At 41.5% G+C, this 22561-nt stretch overlaps 1 protein-coding gene and 1 long non-coding RNA gene across 2 annotated transcripts in view; one reads left to right on the top strand and one right to left on the bottom strand.

Moving 5' to 3' along the window:
* The window catches only part of LOC116956556 (interferon-induced very large GTPase 1-like), a 74621-nt gene that overhangs the window by 17348 nt on the left and 34712 nt on the right, over positions 1-22561 (bottom strand). The window contains exons 5-6 of the mRNA XM_032978252.2: positions 11655-11753; positions 10726-10860 (exon numbers count right to left, since the gene is read on the bottom strand). Coding sequence (XP_032834143.1) covers positions 10726-10860; positions 11655-11753 — 234 coding nt within the window. The remainder of the gene's footprint in view (positions 1-10725; positions 10861-11654; positions 11754-22561) is intronic.
* LOC142906495 (uncharacterized) overlaps positions 5709-22561 on the top strand; it is a 28310-nt gene continuing 11457 nt past the window's right edge. The window contains exons 1-2 of the long non-coding RNA XR_012930337.1: positions 5709-8434; positions 8663-8714. This is a non-coding gene — a long non-coding RNA (uncharacterized LOC142906495). The remainder of the gene's footprint in view (positions 8435-8662; positions 8715-22561) is intronic.

Here is a 22561-nt window from a genome sequence, read left to right as displayed (position 1 = left end):
TGAGTGAGGTGGATTCAGGGGCCGAGTATGTGATGGGTCGCGACTCGCCTTCGGGTATAGTGGAGAGGAGGACGGTCGAGCAAACGATGGCGGTGGTCGGGGGAGGCATCGTTGTGGTATGCAGCATCCCAACAAGACTTGTCCCGTTAGGCCGAAGTTTTAGCACACAAAGAGCCCACTCCGAGGTCGTTGTTGTTCATCCCGTCGCACCATGCCGTCCCCTTGTTAGCCTCCATCTTGGGTCGATGCGTAGGCTTGGACGGGCTCCACATCTTCAGTTGTATCACGCGCCTCACAATAGAGTGAGTATCTTTTCGATTTAAAGCTTTCGTGACTGCAAGGATTCATCTTCTTTGGTTCTTTCGGTAAAGTCACGTAGAATGAGAATAAAATAATAAATTGATAAAATAAAATAACACAATAATATTCTCACGACGTTTCGGCCACAACACAAGCGGCCTTCATCAGGTGAAGGGACGAGACTGTCTGGAGGACAGTGCTGGAGTGAAAAAGCCACGCTCAGATCGCGACCTTTAAGATGTGTGACCAGTCACAAGCTAATCACAAGCTAATCAATGCTAAATTCAATGCTAATTCCTTTGTCAAGGCGTTTGTTTCTTCTCACACATCTTAAAGGTCGCGATCTGAGCGTTGCTTTTTCACTCCAGCGCTGTCCTCGAGACAGTCTCGTCCCTTCACCTGATGAAGGCCGCTTGTGTTGTGGCCGAAACGTCGTGAGAATATTATTGTGTTATTTTATTTTATCAATTTATTATTTTATTCTCATTCTATGTGACTTTACCGAAAGAACCAAAGAAGAGAGTGAGTATCATCTAGTGACTCTATGGTACTATTTAACTATACAGTAGGATCTGGCTCTACAGTCGTATCTACTGGGCCCAGTAGTAGCTACTGACTGTATAGTAGTATCTTTTAACTGTATTAGTAACTTCTGATCATAGTAGTACCTACTGACCCTACAGTAGTATCTACCGACTCTATAGTAGTAACTACTAACTGTATCGTAGTGTAGTGTGGTTAACTATGTGGCGCACACTGTTGACTGAGGGCAACTAAGGACAAACACGTGCGCATGTGCAACATTAGGTTGCATGAGCAAACTGCCACCTAATTTTCGATTTAAAGCTTTCGTGACTACAGGGATTCATCTTCTTGGTTCTTTCGGTAAAGTCACGTAGAATAGAAATAAAATAATAAAAATAAACATAATAAAATAAGATTCTCACGACGTTTCGGCCACAAAACAAGTGGCCTTCTTCAGGTGAATAAACAGGACTGTCCAGAAGACAGCGCTCGAGTGAACATTGTCAAGCCTGGACCGCATCTTTTTAAGCTGTGTGGGCGGAATTAACATATGAATTAGCATGTTACCAGCAGCAGCACCCCCGGATCGGGGGAGGGTGGCGGTGGGTACACAGAAAAAACGGAAAGAAAAAAGGGGGATAGGATAGGTGCGCTGCTCTGTCCTGTATTGCGTTAATAACTATGCTATAAACTGGACTACTATACAATGTAATATTATACCTTTCAATCTAAACTACATGGTATATCATATTCATAGACAAAAAAAAATTCACCTTTGAATTATACAATGCATTACTCTACACTGCCCTATACTTTAGACTATAAAATATTAGACTTGTAACTTTACACTGTCTTATTTTATCAACCCCACTATATGCCACACTGCTGTATATTCACTATACAATTAGGATACTATATATTGCCATATGAATTGTGTTAAACATTACGATGTTGTATTATTTATTATTATACCACATGCTATAAACTATACCATTGACCGTTGTATGAAAGGTATTAAGAGGCAGTGCCGACAAATGGACTTCGGTCTGAAGGTCACCGTAAAATACAATCAATTAAGAACCGAAATGATTTATAACATCTTTCCAATGGTTACTAAGCCCGAATCCATCTTCTCGGTTGAAATTATCTCTGTGTTTGTATATGTGGATGGCCTCATGAACAAATCTCTCATGGTAGCCAGATGGCTTGCAGATAACCTCCGTCTTGGAGAAGTCAATGTCATGTGAGCCCACTGAGTTATAACAGTGATCTGCCACGGCTGAGGAGTTCGTCCTACCGTGTTTCAAGTCTGCTTTATGTTCACGGATGCGGTCCGAGATATGTCGTTTGGTTTCTCCGATGTAGCTGCTGCCACAGAGGCAACTTAGTTGGTAAACGCCCGGGTACTGTATGTCTGGGACCACATCTTTTACAGACGGAACCATATCACGGATTTTATGTACTGTGTTGAATTGGACCTGGATCTTGTGTTTATTCAGGATTTTGGAGTTCTTTTTTGTGACGCCCGCAATGTAGGGTAAGGTGATGGTTTTGAATGGCTCCTCCAGAGGATCCTTCTTCGTGACTGGAGTGATGGCTTTGCGGATTGTGTGGTCGGAGTAACCATTAGCCTTGAGAGCTTGGTGTACGTGCTTGAGTTCACTGGCAATGTGTTCCTGGTCGGAAATGCATTGGGCTCTATGGTATAGAGTCTTTATGAGGGAGTTCTTCTGGGATGGATGGTGGTGGGAATCCGGTTTTAAGTAAGCATCCGTATGGGTAGCTTTCCTGTAGACAGGGTGGCTCATTGAACCATCAGGTCTCCTTTTAATTAAGACATGCAAGTCTCTGTGTGAACGCTGCTGTGTGCAACCCTCTGTGTGAGAGCGAGCTGCTGAGTGCAAGCCTCTGTGTGAGATCTACTGGGTGCAAGTCTCTGTATGAGGGCTGCGGTGTGCGAAGCCTTGAGTGCGGAGCTGCTCAAAGTGAGAGCTGCTGTGTGCAGGTTAGCGAGGTGTAACGTAGATAGGGGGAATTAGCTAACAGAAGTGACCTATAGACAGTGATAGGAGTGCCTACAACTGATGCAAGAATAGGCTGATAAAGTTTAAACAGGTGACTTGTTACAACGTGTCAGTCTAAGTGATTTTACAAGACACTACAGTAGTATCTGCTGACTCAATAGTAGTATCTACTGACTATAGCAGTAACTACTAACTCCATAGTAGTATCTGCTGACTATATAGCAGTATCTGCAGACTCTATAGTCATATCTACCGACTCTGCATCAGTATATACTGACTGTAGTGGTATCTACTGACTGTAGTAGTATCTACCGACCCTATAATCGTATATATCGACTCTATAATAGTATATAGTAAGTATACAAAGTGACGTGGTAAGGCCTAGTCCCGTGGAGAGCCCCGCCCCCCCCTTGCCTAGATTACCCAGCTGGCTGAGGTGGCACTTTAGCAGGCTGGGCTGCTATACTGACCACCCCCCCCCCCCCCCCCCCCCACAACGCCCGCTCTACAGTAGCAGTAACTACAAACTCTACAGTAGTATCTACCTCATCTACAGTCGTATAAAACGACTCTATAATAGTACATGTCGACTCTATAATACTAACTTCACAGAGTGTAATGGTGAGGTCTAGTCCCGTGCAGAACCCCCGGCCTCACCTAGCTTGCCCAGCCGGCCGAGGTGGCACCTTTGCAAGCTGGGCTGCTACCCCCCCCCCCACCATCCCCCCACCTGCTCTACAATAATATTATCTTAGGACTATAATAGTAGTATCTACCGACCCTTTAGTAGTAAGTGCACACATTGGGGAGAAGAGGATATCACACTGTGAAGAATTTACCTCAGCATTGTGTATTTTTTTGCATTTTTAATACGAATGAGAATTCCCCCCCAACCGATTGCGAGTGTACGTTGCTAGGGCAACCACCACCATGGAGCCAGCTTTCTCGAGCATGCACAGATGCGTGCTCTGGCGCCACCCTGTGCTTATGAAAGTGAATAAATTGTTAATTAAACTACTTTACAGTTGACAGATGTGAAATACGAATAGCGCTTTTTGTCCCGGGGCATACGGCGTGGTATCCGTGTACTTTTTTGATCCGTAAACCCCACAGTTAGTCATTTAAAAACGTCTCAAGGTACCCACGCAGATCGACACGCAGACAGACAGACAAAAAATACTTATATAGATAAGATGATGAATAGTATGTGCTAAAGAACCAAATAATGTTGCTCTATGGTGTTTCATGCGTGCACAATTTCTACGGTTAGCCTAATGGAGACCAGAGCACATAAACGTCACTGAAAACCGGCTCATAAGGAGAAAAGCACTATAGTTCATACACTGGCCATCGATACACTCCTCATATAATAGATTGATGAACCACGAGGCAGTGGGAAAAAACAGAAAACCACAGTTACCAACTGGTGAGAAGCAGTCGCTGAGAAAACAGCTCTCCCAAAATGGCCATCCTATGACACCAGCATGTCCAACATATAGTGACTTGTAAATATATGTGGAGAACTACACACTGCTACCCTAGACATTTTGGACAAGGAAACACCAGCTCTGCTTGCACAGGAAACTGCCATGGCCCGAGTGCCATGTGGGTTGCATCTACCAACCAACGCTGAACCCTTACTCTGTAGGCTTCCCTGATGCATTCACAGAACCATGAGGCGACGGCTTGCTTGAAAGCCAGCTCCCATCTCTTCTTCAAGCCCTACTTATTCCAAGCCTTTTAGTGCTTCAGGGAAAATACATGACTCTTAAATTGCCAGACTGACACAATTCAGGTAAAGAATGTATAATAATAGGTTTTACCCTTTCTGGCAATGAAACAGGTGTCAAGATGTTAAAACACCAAACATAATCCTTATTCATACTCTTTTGTTCTATTCGGTAAAGTCACGTAGGTAAAAAATAAAACAATAAAAATCACGACGTTTCAGCCACAACACAAGTGGCCTTCATCAGCTGAAGGGATCGTGCCGTCACGAAGACAGCGTTGGAATGAAGAAAGTCAAGCCAGGTCGCGTCCTTTAAGCTGTGTGGGAGGAAACAAAACGCTTAGACAAAGGAATTAGCATAAAGTGCTGATAGAGCACCTGACACGGAGGGGGGGGGGGGAATTTACAAATGTACAAATGATGGTGTGCGAGGAAATGACCACACAGCAACGTAATGGACCGGCACGGGGGGGGGGGGGGATTTTACAAACGTTGTTTTGAAGGGAAATAAGCTGCTGTGAAAGTTTGGTATATCACTACTTGGATAAATATACTGTACCATTGAAAATTAGTTTAATGTTTGGTATGATTTAAAACATCTTTCCAATGATTGCTTAATTTGAAACCATCTTCTCGGTTGAAATTGTGTCTGTGTTTGTAAATCTGAATTGTGTCTGAAGGGAAAGCAGCTGTGTCTGTGTTTGTAAATCTGAATTACAAACACAGACACAATTTCAACCGAGAAGATGGTTTCAAATTAAGCAATCATCTGAATTACAAACACAGACACAATTTCAACCGAGAAGATGGTTTCAAATTAAGCAATCATCTGAATTACAAACACAGACACAAACACAATTTTAACCGAGAAGATGGTGTCAAATTAAGCAATCATTGGAAAGATGTTCCAAATCATACCAAACATTAAACTAATTTTGAATGGTACAGTATATTTATCCAAGTAGTGATATACCAAACTTTCACAGCAGCTTATTTCCCTTCAAAACAATGTTTGTAAACTCCCCCCCCCTTCCCCCGTGCGGTCCATTATGTTGCTGTACGGTCATTTCCTCGCACACCATCATATGTACATTTGTAAATTCCCCTCCCCCTCCCCCCCCGTGTCAGATGTCTTTCGGCACACACTGAGGTGAGGTTCCTGAATAAACATTCAAGGCCTAATTTTGACTGCTTTTCTTTGCAGACGTTATCGTAATAAATCAAAATAACTGGACATTAAAGATTTTTAATGACATAACCAGATGAATGAATGGCCGTTCGAACAAAAACACTCAATACTATGCAGGTTCCAAGAGGCAATCCCTGAATTTATTGGGAGCCTTTCCTGCTTAATCGCTAGGACAAATGTCACAATAGCTGAAGATAAACCAATTGCAAGGCCCCCCACTCCATTTTTGAAGGCTAAATTATCCAAGACCGTAACGGACTGAAAACCAGAAACCCTATTGAAAGTTTTCGACCAATAACTTCATGACAGCCTCGATGCAAATTATACTGGGTCCATGAATGTTTCCATACATCAGACCACAAACTATTTTCAGTGAGAGTTTGAAATTTTTCACGTGAAAGGTCTGCAAGTTCTTTGGAGCAAGTCCTTATGTTACACTGAAGATAACACTTTGCCCTTTAAACACGTTGATAGGTTACTTTTAATTGGTTTACATTACCCGGATGTGATGGCCTGTGTCCCAAGTTACTAAAGAACCTGGGACTGTATGCACAAGAATTGATTGCAAACCTCTTCACCGCCATGCACAAGACAAGCAGTATCCCAACAGACTGGAAGCAAGTCATATTCATTGCCATTCTGAAACCCTGAATGCCGAAATCACGCATGTCCTCCACTTACAAGCTCATGGAACATACCATGTTTTCCAGACTTTCTCTCCTTATCGACCCCCAACTACATTGTGAATAATCCTGGATTGTGTAATGGCCATAGCTGCTGCGTACAGATCGTTGCCTTCAGCATCCTCATGGAAGCTGGTTTCCAGTGTCAACAGAAAACCAGCACAACAATGAATGATCGCTCTGCTGCCTATGACGCCATTTGACATCATGGCCTGCTGCTGATGTTGGTCAGAATGATAAGATGGCTTTCTACTTTACACATAAAAGTCGCGATGCTCAGCAACTGTACGTTCAGGGTACACCTCATTAGTGAACACAGCCGCAACATATTTTTGAATGGGCTCCCTCCATATTCGGTAATAAGACTGTCACTAATTCGCATTTATATCAGAATTAGAAATGCATTCTTGTTTAGACTGGAGAACGAATCCAATGAGCTGTGAAGCCCTTTTCACAGATGTCCAGTAGGTGTGGAATGGCGAATTACAACAGCTAATACAAAAAATAGGAGTGCAATGTAGATAAAAGTTTAGCAAGTCACTATAAATAAATACGACATTAAGTATATAAGTACAAATTGCATAAGTGCATTAATTTTTTTCAACATAAAATACAGTCCAAAACAACACACAGCCCCTCAATAAAAAATGGAAAGTTACATTTGAGCTATAGACACACAGGTAAGTGAACTGACGATACACGGATATATATTTAAGTAGCCTACATTATACATTACCTCGCAAGAGTATATGTGCAGATGACATAGCTCTTGCCGCACAGGGTATAAACCTAAGAACATTGCTAATACTCTAACAACTGATCCAACTTATTAGAAGCATATTTCCATCACTGTGGTAGCCCAGTGCGCTAAGACTTCACTCCAAGATATCCAGGGGTCATCATCAAGCCCCACATACAACAGTTCTGTGGAAAGACCAAATCAAGAATCGTCCTGCTGCAAATATTTGCAGGATGAACCTCGGATGCCTCAGCTGACGTACTGTCAACTGCCACCCTATATATCTTTGATCTATTCAGTGGCAGAGTATTGTGCACCAGCCTGGTCCAGAAACTCGTACACAAAACTGAGAGATGTACAATTAAAAAAACACAATGTACACTATCGCCAAACCACACTGAAACCGATATCAATCACATTGATTCCTTTTCTAGTCAAATTGTGTCACCAAATATCAGCGGAGACATGCAAACTAAAGGGTATTTACATGTTTTCTTGCCAAGGATAACCATCAACCCCTCATCCAAGCCCTCTACAATGTACCACTGTAGTTTGTGCTACTTAAAACTACACCAACCTTCTCCTAGAGCACTCCCGTGGTTAGAAAACATCTATTGGCATTTAGCTCCTGAATATCTTGTCATATGCAAGAGTACAATAAAATAGGATTCATTTTCTGAAATCACTCCATCTTGTTGAGGTCCATTTCTTTCTTCATTATTTTGATCTCAGCTCATATATGAAGAGGATGAAATTTTGGATATCGCACTTCAAGAACTTAGCTCATCTATGTCAAGGATGGCATTGGGGAATGCTCATTGACCAGGTAGATCAACATCTGGACATAATCAAATAAGCACACCAGATGTTACTCACTCTTTTGCTGGGCCACGCATCTAGATTTCAGTTAGTGTGATTGCTTATATAATTAATTAATGTGCATTCCCAATCGCGAGTAATTTAGTAGGAACAATACAATGACGAATAGTATGAAAAATGTCTGACTCACTGTGCATGGGTTTAATAGTAACCACCAAGGGATTTTAAGGAAAAAACACTCAAAGAGTTGATGCAATCTAAGACATTTTTTGTATTACGTTTCACAGCTGTAATAGCTACGGGTAGCCAGATGCGTGTTTTATTCTATGTGACGTCAAAGGTTATCAGCGATTAGACGCGGACCCCCACGTGCACAGCAGGGTATGGGGTATGCCCCCAGTTTAGATTTTGGCTGACTCCGTACTGGTAAGCTTTAGATTACATTTGCTCCAATAAGATGAAACTTAAATTTATATTTACTTGAATGTCAATCAACTGACAGGAACTTGGTAATGTTAATTGACTGTTGATTGAGATATTGGTGGCAATGAAAATGTGCACAATTAAGACGTTGATAAATTTAATTTCAATAGATAAGATACTTATAATAATTGAGTCTACAACATTAACACTGGCGCACATTCTCATTAACAGCAGAATTCAACTGCGGTGTTGTGACATGGAGGGTGTTTCTGATCACTTGCAGGTACGAGATTTTCACTTATGTTTTAGTTGTATTGGTTGCCGTTTTTCCATGACGTTTCCCCTTGAGAAATCGGCCTCGTGGTAAGCAATTTAATTAGTTCTATGAGTGTGAATAATAACTAGAATTGATAGATATAACGTAATTGGAAGATTATTAGAGTGTTTTGGTGATGAAAATAGAAGTTGTTTTTGGAACCGTTAACATTTGATGTTGTGTTGCGTTGTACTATTCATTGGGAAGGAACAAAATGGCTGACTTAGTTTAATTTTAACATTGAGCTTATGTGGGGGGCAGAACAGGTGTTTTATCAGTGCTTAGATTCCTGATACGGGTGTAGTGACGTCACAGATGTCACTGTATGATGCTGGCTCTAGAGAGGCAAGGTGTGCGATGTACTCACATCGTGGATATCACATATTTAGTAGGATCGTGCATGTCACCGAGTAATGCCGGCTCTAGCAAGGCATGGCGTGCGATGCACCGTCTTTGCGAACACCACGTAGGTGGGTGTAGTACCAGCCCTAGTGTGATCTTGGTGAGCACTGGGATAGCACAGTGGCACCATGCATGGGCGTGCAGTGCTGTCTCCTACCAGAGGGAGTGGGAGAGTGTCAGCCCAGGGACACTGTTACCCTGGGCAATGGCACTCTGGTTGACCCCGATGGCACGTGACCGGTAAAGTCGACAGGGGGCCCCCAGATGGGGGCTACGGGGTGGTCACGTGTCCGGGGGAAAGTGTGCTCGAGAAGAGTCGAGAGAGAGCCAGAGCTCTCTCGAAGGTGGGCGGGGCCAAGGGCGGAGCCGGCCCCGACCCGGGAGCATATAAGCCGGGTCCCCGCAGGGACCGCGGTTGTTGTTGCTACCGTCATCTGAAGATCTACGTTCTACGTCAAGAAGAAGCCTCCAACACGTGGTCCGGGACCCGAGAGGGGTCCGGTCAGTTGTATCTAACTCCTAGTATGTTAGTGTAATTAGATAGGTGGTCCAACACCCTAGGCTGTATCTGGTAAAGGGGCAGCTACCCCTTTGTGTATTCGTGTTGGTGTAATAAATGCGTTGCCTCTTAGAAGTTCGTCTGCGACTCAGTTGGGCCCACTACACTGGTATAAGAAATAATAATTGTATCATGTGTTTATTGTAAATAAAATATAATTTATTCTAGATTTGAAGCTTTCGTGACTGCAATGATTCATACTCTTTGTTTTTAAAACACGACGTTTCGGAGGCAACACAAGCTTCCGTCTTCAGGTGGTACAGACCTACCCTCCCCACCCACGTCCCTTCCTAGCTCCTCTCCCCCCCCCCCCTTAACCTGTATATAATCCCTGGTATTCCAGAGCCGTTTTATTTGAGGATACAGCGAATTTTTACTGTGTCTGTACCACCTGAAGACGGAAGCTTGTGTTGCCTCCGAAACGTCGTGTTTTAATTTAGTTGTATTTTCTTTTCTTTTAACCTACGTGACTTTACCGAAAAAAAACAAAGAGTATAAAATATAATTACTCTAATTTACATATTGATAAGACAATTTTGCATATTTTTTTATCAATTATGTAAATACGTATTGTTTCGTTTATGCAGTATTATAAGGGACTGTAGGAGGTACAACAGATGTTTTGGGCAGATGTTTTATTTTAGATATTAAAATATTTCTTGTAAAATGCTTGTTAAAAATATCATATTAAATTTTGTAAGATATGATAAGTGTCTGTTATAATTTAGATTTGGAATCCAGCTGCTGTGTTGTGACTTGAAGGGTGTTTTTGATCACTTGAAGATACCCAACTGCCCTAGACGTTATTTCAATTACTACACTCGTTGTTTCATTTGATCCTTGTTTGTACTAGTGAAAACGCTTTACATCAAGTGCATAAATTGATGTTCTGTTATGAGCACGTGACAGCCCATAAACAGAAAAGTGTCTTCTGAGAACTGGCATGTGATGATAAATTACATGACTAGATTTTGACTGCCACAACTTTCTTTCACAGCCTTCATGAACCATGCTTACCTGTATGTGGATGTGGATTTTTTATCTCCAATTTCTTTTGAATAACTTGACTCAGCATAGTAGGAGTTGGATCGCTTGATAACTGCTTTTGTGGTTTGTGCTTTAGCCTCAAATATGTGAAGTCTGTCCCTGACACTGTGAAATATATTAAACACAGTGTTACCATTGTAAAACACTTTAATGCTCCATACACAAAACACATTTAGTTTACAGTGGAACATTTTCAGTCTAAGGTCTATTTTGAATAGTTCTGTTGACAACCTTACAAATTATGTGTTGCATCTCAACGGACTTTCCAGGTGAAGCATTTGATATTCACATATATGTAAAAAAGTTACCATGTTGTGAAAGTGAAAACATTTACAATGGTGTGTTGTGATTAGTGCAACACTCTAGGCTTCCAGAAACCTGGGTTCCATTCCCTCCCTTGAACACAAGTGGCACGTTGTATCTGAGCAATACCACAGCCACCCAGTAGATTGATGGAAATGTCGTTAAGGAACTAGTTTGTTTTATTCACTTTGCGCAGTATATTTAGTGCTTATAATTTATGTGAATTGCAATTTGTTTTACGTTTGTGCTGTTGAAACTCAAGCAATGAGTCAGCTTTGGTTGGATTTGGATTATTTGTTGAAATTCGTATGCAATTCAGCCCAAATGGGGTTGTATAATTGATATTTGATACATTAATATACAATCACTAACATATTTTGTCAATCGATCACAATTAGTTTAACCCACCCTATCTAGGCGGAATTTGGAGAAACATTCATTAGATGAGTTTATCAATTTAATGATCTCAATCTAATTCATGCACATAGGCTTGAATTGTGGATCTGTACGTTATTATTTAAGTTATTTTTGCAATTAATAGTACCTTACAGAGTACATTGTGTATGCCATGTCGTGGTGGAATTCTTTGGAGGTACCTTTGTGAATGCTTCTTGATGCAGCCTTGTTCTTCACCTGGCTCATCTGTCTGGGCATCATCATGATAGTCTTGACTTCTCGGAAAAGTTGAAGATATTCTGAAATATAATTGGAAATAATACATCACTAAACGTCGTAAATATGGCTCCTCTTCACACATGGTTATTCTCATTTCATTATCTGCCCTTTAGGTCATATTCTAAACAAAGGTACGTGCAAATAAAATGTGTTTAGTTCCAACACTTATACCCTGCAGATTTGTTAATAATAATCTGAAAGATCTTGTATTAAATGTTCTGCATAATAAACTGAGCGGTTTGCTGTTATACTAATGCAATGTTTCCTCGTTGTCAACCAATGTTAATGTATGTTGATCTTATTTCACACTGTACGTAGCCAAGAGCATTTTGTGAGGTCTTGGGGGAGGGGAATTCCCTCAGCCCAGACATCATCATGGGGCGAGGTGGGGACGACCCTGTTAGGGCTGCCGTGTCTAAAATATTGTCAGAAGTAGCCACTCATTCTGAATGGTTGGCTGAGGTGCTATCTGTGGAGAAAGTGTGAGGGGCGATTCGGAGCCTGAGATTAGGAAAAGCACCGGGAAGAGATGATTTCCCAAGAGAAATGCTGAGGGTGGCATCTGTTTGCAGACTGCCCTACATGACATCATCACAACTGTCTGGACCACAGGACGGGTTCCACAGGATTGGAAGGATGCCCTGGTGGTCCCCGTCTTTAAGAAGGGGAACCGCACAGATTGTAACAACTATAAGAGCATTATGAGACCTCCTTTGCCAGTAACACGATATAGTAATAGGTTTTTACCCTTTTATCTGGCACAAAAACTGACACCTTTATACAAGGGATCATGTTTGCAATAACCACAACACAAGTAGTCAAAATGCAAACAAAAAAGACAATTCTGATAATATGCACTGTCCTTGAATTTGATTGGTCCACACCCGAGACGGCTTTTCTTAGAGCCCAGTCTCCACTGGTGTTGGACCAGAAGACGCCAAAAGGCGTACAACTCAAAAACAGCACACCATCACGGTTCTCTAAACAGCTCTCTTTATTCACTAGAGTAATTTTGCTGTGGCGGTTACACCTGAAGACGGAGCCTTGTGTTGCTTCCGAAACGTCGTGATTTAATTTAGTTGTTTTCATTTTGTATGTTATTTAAATTTGTGATGTAATTTAGTTCTTTTCATTTTTATTATTTTTTTATCTACGTTACTTTTCCAAAAAAACCAAAGAGTATGGATCCTTGCAGTCACGAAAACTTCAAATGTAGAATTTATATATATTTTTATTATGTCAAAATTTGTCTACAATTTTCAGTGTTGTCATTGTTTCGGTGATCCCAGTTCAGTGTGCTTCACTTACAAAACTAAAGAAGGGATTAAAGATGTGGTAAGATGCTCACAACGGGGAGTGCAGAATACTGTAAGCACCTCCTAGCCTTCACACCAAAAGATGAAAACATACCGCACCTCTGCCTACTGAGCCGTTAGTAATGGACAGCCTTATTTTTCTCATAGTTACAAATATAACAACTAGTGCAATTGATTTGAAGCTTTCGTGACTGCAGGAATCTATACTCCCAGGTTCTTTCGGTAAAGTCACTTAGATAGAAAAAATAATAAAAGAAAACACGACATTTCAGTCGCAACACAAGCGTCCCTCTGCTGTTGTGGCTTTATATAGGCACGGGGGGGGGGCGAAGGAGTATTGTCGAATCATTGCTGTAGGAGTTCACAGGGGAGAGGGGGGAGGGTTTGTGGCATGCAGGGAAGGGTGGGGCTGGAGAAATTAGCAAGTAAAGGAGCTCCAATTTGTAATTGGACAACAAGACACACGGGGTGGGTGGGTGAAAATCATAGCAGTCAAAACTTGGTGCGGTTTATCATGATGATAAACCGCACCAAAACTCCTTCCCCCTTCCCGTGCCTATATACAGCTACAAATACAGATAATTTTCTCACCTGAAGACAGACGCTTGTGTTGTGACCGAAACGTCGAGTTCTCTTTTATTATTTTTTATATCTACGTGACTTTACCGAAAGAACCAGAGAGTATAGTCCAATTGAATAAAAAAAATATCTGCGGATTAAGCTAGTTGAATTGTTGGTAGTTAGTTGACCATAGACCAGAATGCCTCATTGGGCCTAGACAGTAGGCCAGAATCAAGCTCAAATACAAAGGGAAAGTTGGAGAGGGGAATACCACCCCACTAAGGTGTTGAGAATAGCATTCAGACCTGATAAATAAACATAGAACCCCTCTCAACTGTTGGGGGTCAGAAATAGGAGGTCCAACATGCAATGCGGGAAGCAAGAATAGTTTTAGTTTGTACCACCGGTATTTGGTGCACCCTCCCTATCTCCTTCCCTTGTCTTTTGCCCTCCGACTTCCCCCTTTCAACCTCCATAATATCCGGGGATGAGCAGCCTCTTATCCCTGACCAAGCCTACTGACAAGTTACTCCTTAAATGTTAATTGTCTCAACCACCCAATCAAGAGAGAGAACACTGAGATACTTAAACAATCTACAAACTGATTTCTTTTCTACGAGAAACCCACTTAACTTTACCTGACTCAGTTAAACTAGAGCTTGCATGGGTGGGAAAGGTTTTTACAGCAACGCATACATCTCAAAGTAGAGGTGTTGCAGTTTCATCCATAAAAAATTACCTTCACATCCTCCATAAAAGTGTGTTGAAAAATAGAAGACACGCCTTTGACACACTCTTTGTTTCTTTCAGTAAAGTCACGTAGGTAGAAAAATTAAATAAAAACAATATATCATACATGGCGATATATTATTTTATATTATTTGTATTTAATTTTTCTACCTATGTGACTTTACAAAAAGAACCAAAGAGTATGGATTCCAGCAGTCACGAAAGCTTCAAATTAAGATTGAACCCCTTTGACACTGCAATATCCATAACCCCCTCAAGTTAACACCTCCACAATAAAAATGGTCACAAAGCACCTACATTCAAACGTTCATGATATTGTCATAATAGGGGGGGACCAGAACCTGATTTTCAACCCTAGAATAGAAAAAAAAACTCCCCTTTCACCTAAAGAGAAAAAAGGACAGGAAAGCCCTACTAGCTATGATGTCAAAACTCTATCTCATATACTCTTGGCATACAACCCACCCCCTTGAAAACGACTACATTCACATATCCCGAGCCCACAAAAGGCTATCTCGAATTCGCTTATTTTTGATACCCAGAACACTGCTCCCACAAATTACAGAGACCAAAATCATGGAATTTCAACTATTTGACTATGCTCCTATTACCCTCCATTTTTCTCTAACCGAGAAAAGCTTGTTCACAGAACATGGTCACTCAATGCAACGCTTCTTAAAGACGTAATTACTGATGCAGATTTCAGACGACATTTGGGAATTCTTGGGACCTTTCCTGCCAGTATTAAAATATAACAAAGGTTTTACCCTTTCTGGCAATAAATCAGATGTTAAGATGTTAAAACACCAAACCAAAACCTTTTGCAAGGAATCATGTCTCTATTAACCACACATAGTTGTGGTGAACATGCAAACCAAATCATGCTTCGGCAATATATGCATTGTCCTTGAAATTGATTGGTCCACACCAAAGACATATTTCTTTAGAGCCTAGATTCCAAAAGTGTTAGACCAGATGACGCCAAAAGGCGAACAGCACAAAGACAGTGCACTATCAAAGCATTAATAGCTTGGATTCCCTCTAAGTAGACGCACGAGACAGGTATATCCTCCATCGCCACTCCTTTGCAATAGCTATAGAACGACTGGCAATGGCCCTGAGGATATCAAACAAAATAAAGGGGGGTACAAGGTCCTGGGAGAGAAAGTATGAAAATACCTTTACTGTATATGCTATCGACATTCTCCTAACACTAACCAACCCCTCTGAATCTATCCCAAACATGCTCTATACTATCAATATTTTCAGCACAGCAGCAGGATATAAGCTAAATATAGCAAACTCAGAGATTATGCTACTGACACCATCTATGCAATCTTTTCCTGAGATTTAGAATGCCCAGTTCGTCTGGTCACTAAGCAGAACAAAGTATTTAGGGGTGAAAATAACAAAAACCTACCTTCTCTTTTCGCTGCTAACTTCCATTCGTTCCTATAGTCGACTTGCATTCACTTCAATGTTTGGAATGCACACTGCTTCTGACCTGGATCATTCCAGGGTAAATCTTTTTGCAGATGGCACGATACTGATTACTGCTGGCCGCTCTCTGGATGACGTGATTGCTAAGTTACAGGGTGATTTCAACAAACTACAACATCAGCTAGTTGCTCTTAAACTAGTCCTGAATACCTTCAAAACCAAGGTGCTATGCTTCTCACCAGGACTAAAGCAGGAAGTTATTTTTCCCCGATTACATTCCTTAAATGATTATCAAATAGAGCAAGTCAAGATCTATAAGTATCTTGGGGTCATCCTGGATTCAAAACTGAATTTTGAAGATCACATTGATTATATTGGTAAAAAGACAAAAATAAAAATTGGTTTTCTGTATTGAACACAAGCACTGCTTCCCCCCAATGTTCCGTTTGGAATTGATAAAAGCTACCGTACTGCCTCTACTTGACTACTGTGACATCGTGTATAAATCAGCCCCAAGTACTGTACTGAAGAAGCTTGATTCCATCTATCACTCGGCCTTAAGATTTACATTGAACTGCCCATATAGGACTCACCACTGTGATCTCTACATTAGGTCAAACTTAACATCTCTTAATGTTCGACGGCTTGTGCACCAGATCTTATTTATTCATGATGTACTTCCAAAAAAATCCGCAGACTACCTGCTGGATCTCCTCTCTGTTTCAAAGAACAAATTTGACCTCAGGTCTTCGCTCATTTACCAGCTTCACATTCCCTATTGCCGTACAAAAACTGGAGGAAGGGCCTTTGCTATTGATGCCCCCAGAGTCTGGAATACTATTGCCAACAAACTGCAACTTGAATTACTACCATTGAGATCTTCTCTCAAAACTGCTCTAGAGGAGTTGTACACCCCTAGCTGCCACTGCTATTCATTAGCGTAAAATAAAATAAAATGTTTCGCTCCGGATGACGCTGCAAAGTATTATCTTTGTTTTGATTTAGCGTGCTGATCTTAAAGGTGCATTGAAAAATTTGATACTCCGACTGATGCTTCTCTTGTTGTGGAGTAACTCATGCAGCCAGCTATGGCTCTAGGATTTGGTGTTACATGTTATTTATGTAGTTTAATGTAAAAATTCGATCACAGTCCCTGTGATCACTGTTACGTTGCAATTATGGCTTTTTTTTGGTGATTTGGAAAAGTTTTTTGGTTTGGACATGTTTGTTTTGTTGTAGTACGGAGTTAGACTGATGGCCTTAATCTAATTTTTATTGTGGTTGTTGTTGTTTGACTTGCTGGGATTTTTTGCACACAGCGTTGGTGTACGATGCTTTTTTCAGGAATATTTTGCTGCTTTTTTTCATGGATTTTCTGTTTGCACAGTCACATAGTCACTTTAAGAAGTTTTTCTTGTTCGTGTTTTTTGTTGTTGTAGTTGCAACCGATTCAAGAGCCTAATGGCTCACAGGGCTCTACCAAAATAAATAAACTGAAAACTTAAACTGCTTCTCTCAACCAGAATAGATATAATTAAGATGATGACTTTGACCAAATTTATATTCCTGATTCGAGCGCTCCCTGTCACTAACCCAACAACCTTCCTGCAAAAACTAATCTCAACCACTTTTTACTTTCTATGGAGCCACAAGAACCCTAGAATAGATCTAAAGAGTTTAACTGCTCCAAAGACGGGAGGAAGTTATGCCGTCCCGAACTTCAGTTGCTACCAATCGCGCTACTACATTAAATCTTTTTATACACCATGACAAATCGATGACGTGGCCTGGGCTTTTAAACAAGCTAAACCAGCGCAGATGAAGGGGCAAATACACGCGGACCCAAGCAACTACACCCCTCTTTCAGCCAACTTATGGTCCCTACAGATAGGATTACGAAATTGGAGCCATCTCCATAAACAATTAGGATATCATTATTAGAACTCCTTTGCCAGTATCAAAATATAATATGTTTTTTCCCCTTTTTTCTGGCAACAAAACTTAAACCTTTTTACTATGATTAATGTCTGCATTAGCCACAATACTTACAGTCAAAATGCAAAAAAAACACTCTGATAATATAAGCATTGTCCTTGAAACGGATTGGTCCACACCAGAGACAGCTTTCTTTTGAGCCTCGTCTCAATTGGTGCTCGACCAGATGACGCCAAAAGGAATCCAGCTCAAAGACAATGCACTATCAAAGTGATGAGGGCTCTGGTGTGGACAAATCAGTTTCAAGGACAATGCTTATATTATCAGAGTGGTTTTTGTTGTTGCAATTTGACTGTAAGTATTGTGGCTAATGCAGACATTAATCATCGTAAAAAGGTTTCAGTTTTGTTGCCAGAAAAAAAGGGGAAAAACCCTATTATTATTATTAGGATATCCAAGAGGGCTAGCTTTGTATTCTGCTCTATGGGAAAACCCATCTCTCAAAATAGATAAGAAACCCATAATATGGCAGGAATGGCAAAATAAAAACACAAGCTTAATTCGACATATAGTAGACTCACAAGGACAATTACGACCCTTCCACAACTTATGCACAGAAAACCACTTATCCACTTCCCGATTTCTTAGGTATGTCCAACTCACAGGATAAGAAACTATCTCTAAACCTTACTGCCCCCAAAACAACGGCGTGGCTCATGGATCCCGAACAAAAAACATGCTTTTAGTCAGTCATGCTCTTGTAACCAAAAAAAAAGTTTTCCGTAATATGAATGAACACCGACAAAATCTGTTGTTCCCTTAATGATGCTCTAATATGAAGTGCCGAAAGAGACATTCTGGGCTAGGATGCTACACAATCTTTACTCAGCCCCTCTCAGAGAAACACAATTTAAATGTCTCCATGGCTATTACTTAACTCACCAAACAAGAGCCAAATTCGACAAAACAGCCTCCCCAAACAGCCCACGATGCCCAATGGACACCCCTCAAACATACAGACATGTCTTTTGGGAATATCCTGACATTAAGAAGTTTTTTTTTATTATCGCTTGCTACTTCCAAATGTTATGGCAAAATGCACCATTATAGCCAACTGAAAAGAGCATGTTCCCACCACACTGCAGGAATGGGCCAATAAATTGTAAAAAATTGCCACTTTCGAACATCTAAGTGCAAAACTAAGGGGCAAGGAGGAAGCTTACCACCAAACATGGAACCCCTTTACTAACTCTCCACCAGTGGATATTTATTCGGGCATTTAGGCACTCCTCCCCCACCTTTCAATTTCTTTCTTCTCCTACATGGGTAGAATTGCTGAGGAAGACACGAGTTATAGAGTGTATTGAACATCCGGTTTAGACAGGTTTCCATTTGCACTGTAATCCGTAATATGTTTTTTTTTCATACCCTATGTGTGTACCTGAATTGTTTTGTTCATAAAATACATTTGTGAAAAAAATTATTTCTTCTACATTCACACACACACATATTCACTCAGACTCAAAATACTTCTTCACTCATGTGTATGAACCTTATGGTGGTACCCTGGGGTACCAGAGTACCCCGGTTCACGCACAATGTCCGTGATGTAGTCATATTTAGTCTGTTGATGGTCGGCGATGCGGCAATCGACTCATCTCGACGAGCTGTACACGATGCACTATTCAAGTTGATTTTTTCGATAACGGATTTTTAAATGCTAATGTTTGGCATTTCGACATCGTGGAGTAGCACTGATTTCGGATTGATTGGTACCACACTCGCGGAGTTAAGTACACCCCTGGAAAAATAGTGTCCCAGAAATAACATATTTAATTGCCTCGGCCATTTTTTTATTATTTGGTACCCTGGGGTACCGCCATAAGGATCATATGCACACTTACGCCTTGAGATAGTGTTCCCCTACACTTGCATTGATGTACATATATATTTATTTTATATTACACACATACAGTACCGTCAAACATTTCTAGCTCAACTACTGCCACGATCACTACCTCGACTACTGCCACTTCCAACCCCTATCTCAACCACTACCACTATCATCACCGCTTCCACAACCACAACTACGGCTACCCGACCCTCCAACTTTCCCTCATGGCAGTCTACTGCCGGGCCTCCCTGCTGGAGCAATTTGACTCCATATTTTGGGAATGTTGGCCTGTAACTGGTCTGCAAAAGCTTCAGTATCCTGAGATGGCCCACCTACAATCACCTGGGGTCTGGTTGTAGGAGGATCAATACCACTCTGGTCGCAGGGCCATTCAAGTATACTACCACCACTTATTATCTCCAAACTCACATCTCATATTTCTCTATCTGCCAGCTGTCCCCATTACACACTAATCACCACTGACCTTATCCTCCGACTATCCGCCGATCATTCAAACTAGCCCTATTTAATGCACGTTTTGTTTGGAATAAACCTGTGGACACCCTCAATGCCTTATTTTCTTTACACCCCCATGTCCTTGCTCTCACTGAGATCTGGATCTCACCACTCAACACTGCCACCCCCGCTGCCCTGTCTTCTTCTGCTACTTCATTCTTTCACACCTCCCCATCCAGTTGGCAAGAATGGCAGCATTGGCCTGCATACCCCCCACCCCTCGTGGATCTCTGCACTCTGTAACTACTTAATTTTCGGTAAAGTCACCACGTAAAAGGGAAACAATGAAATAAAAAATATATAAAACAATAAAATTTACACGACGTTTCGACTGCAACACAAGCAATCATCATCAGGTGTGAAAACCACAACAAGAAAATTTGAAAAAAGTGGCGGTTTTTTAATGTTAGAACCACGAAGTGCGATTTGACAGTTTGTTTAGATGGACGAGTCCATCAATGTTCGGAAAAGAGGAGGAGGGAGACGAAAAATTAATGGAGCGAGTCTGAAAGCCACCTTAAGCTTGATCAATCAATTAAGACCCAAAATGGTTTATCAAATCCTTCCAATGATTGCTAAGTCAGAATCCATCTTCTCGGTTGAAATTGTCTCTGTGTTTGTATATGTGGATAGCCTCATGAACGAATCTCTCATGGTAGCCAGATGGCTTGCAAAGAACCTCTGTCTTAGAGAAGTCAATGTCATGTGAACCTACTGAATTATAACGGTGATCTGCCACGGCCGAGGTGTTGGGCCTACCATGTTTCAGGTCTGCTTTGTGTTCACGAATGCGGTCCAAGACATGGCGCTTGGTTTCTCCAATGTAACAACTACCACTTAATTTTTTTTTAATTTCAGCTCAATTTTACCTCCCCCGACTGCAAAACTTTTTTCATTATCTATCATCCCTCAGGACCCCATATTTCCTTATTTGACCACCTCAACTGCCTTCTCTCTATCCTCCCCCTCTTCCATCTCTTTATTCTCCTTGTTGATTTCAATCTTGAACTTAGCAGCCCCATTGACCCTGCCCTACTCCCTCCTAATCAATTTGTTTGGTCTTCACCTGCTTTCATCCCCTATGCTTACATCTGGCAGTACACTGGACCTTATCTTACCTTCATCACAATGCATCATCTATCTCCACTGAGTTCCACCCCTCCTCTAACCACTGTCTCCTTTCCCTCACAATTTGTATTACGTTTTCTTACTCCTTCCGATCCCCCCACTTACCCACCCTATCTTATGCTGAAACATTCGCTCCCTGGACAATTGCTCTCTGACTTCCCGCATCTATTCCCCCCTCTATCACTTACTTTTCCTCCCTCTGCCCTGACTCTTCAACTTCTTCCTTCTATATGGTACTATCTTCCCTCAACTACCTAGCCCCCCTACGCCTCTTGTCCCCATCACCTCAGCTCTTCCAGCCATGGTTTACCCCCCCCCCCTTAAAATCTTATAGTCGTTCTCTACGCAAAGCTGAATGATTGTGGAAGTTCTCCCCATCTGCTTAGAACTGGTCATCCTATGACTCCCTTTTCACTCACTTTCTAGCCACCTTAGAAGTAGCCAAACAGGACTACTTAATTATAATTTTGTCCCTTGCCTCTAATACCCGCCAACTGTTCTGAACGCTTAATCTCATCCATCCGCCCCTCTCAGCCGTCTTCCCCTAATCCCACAGCACATCAATTTGCATACTACTTCACGACTAAAAAGCGGTTACTTCCCACGTCGCTGCGATGGGCAGATTTGGCCCTTTGCAGTCAGCGTACTGGAAGTTACAATCACAGGGGTGGCTCTACGAAAAATTGCTGATGATCTCTAAAAGAAAATGGCTGATTCTTACACCAAAGGGTTAATTGGCCTCGATCTCTCAGCTGCCTTCGACACTATTGACCATGATATACCCATTGCATGGCTAAGGTCAAGCCTTGGAGTATCGGGTACGGCATTGGGTGGATTGAGTCATCCCGACATGGTCAATCACAGTTCATCAAGCTGGGTGACGAACAGTCATCGTCTATGCCGTGCCTCGTTGGCGTACTACAGGGGTCCATCCTTGGACCCTTGCTATTTTCAACATATATCTCTGTGATCACCGATGTTATAGTATTGCATGATATCAAGTTCCATAACTATATGCTGAATTTAGATTTAAAGCTTTCGTGACTGCAATGATTCATCTTCTTTGGTTCTTTCGGTAAAGTCACGTAGAATGAGAATAAAATAATAAATTGATAAAATAAAATAACACAATAATATTCTCACGACGTTTCGGCCACAACACAAGCGGCCTTCATCAGGTGAAGGGACGAGACTGTCTGGTAGGACAGCGCTGGAGTGAAAGAGCCACGTTCAGATCACGACCTTTAAGCTGTGTGAGAGGAAACAAAGCGCCTTGACAAAGGAATTA

The sequence above is a fragment of the Petromyzon marinus genome, chromosome 66, assembly GCF_048934315.1.
Source record: "Petromyzon marinus isolate PM22_M1 ecotype Great Lakes invasive population chromosome 66, UKy_Petmar_22M1.pri1.0, whole genome shotgun sequence".
NCBI lineage: Eukaryota > Metazoa > Chordata > Hyperoartia > Petromyzontiformes > Petromyzontidae > Petromyzon > Petromyzon marinus.
Note: the sequence above shows the minus strand (reverse complement) of the source record. Positions and strands in the feature narration are given on the sequence as shown.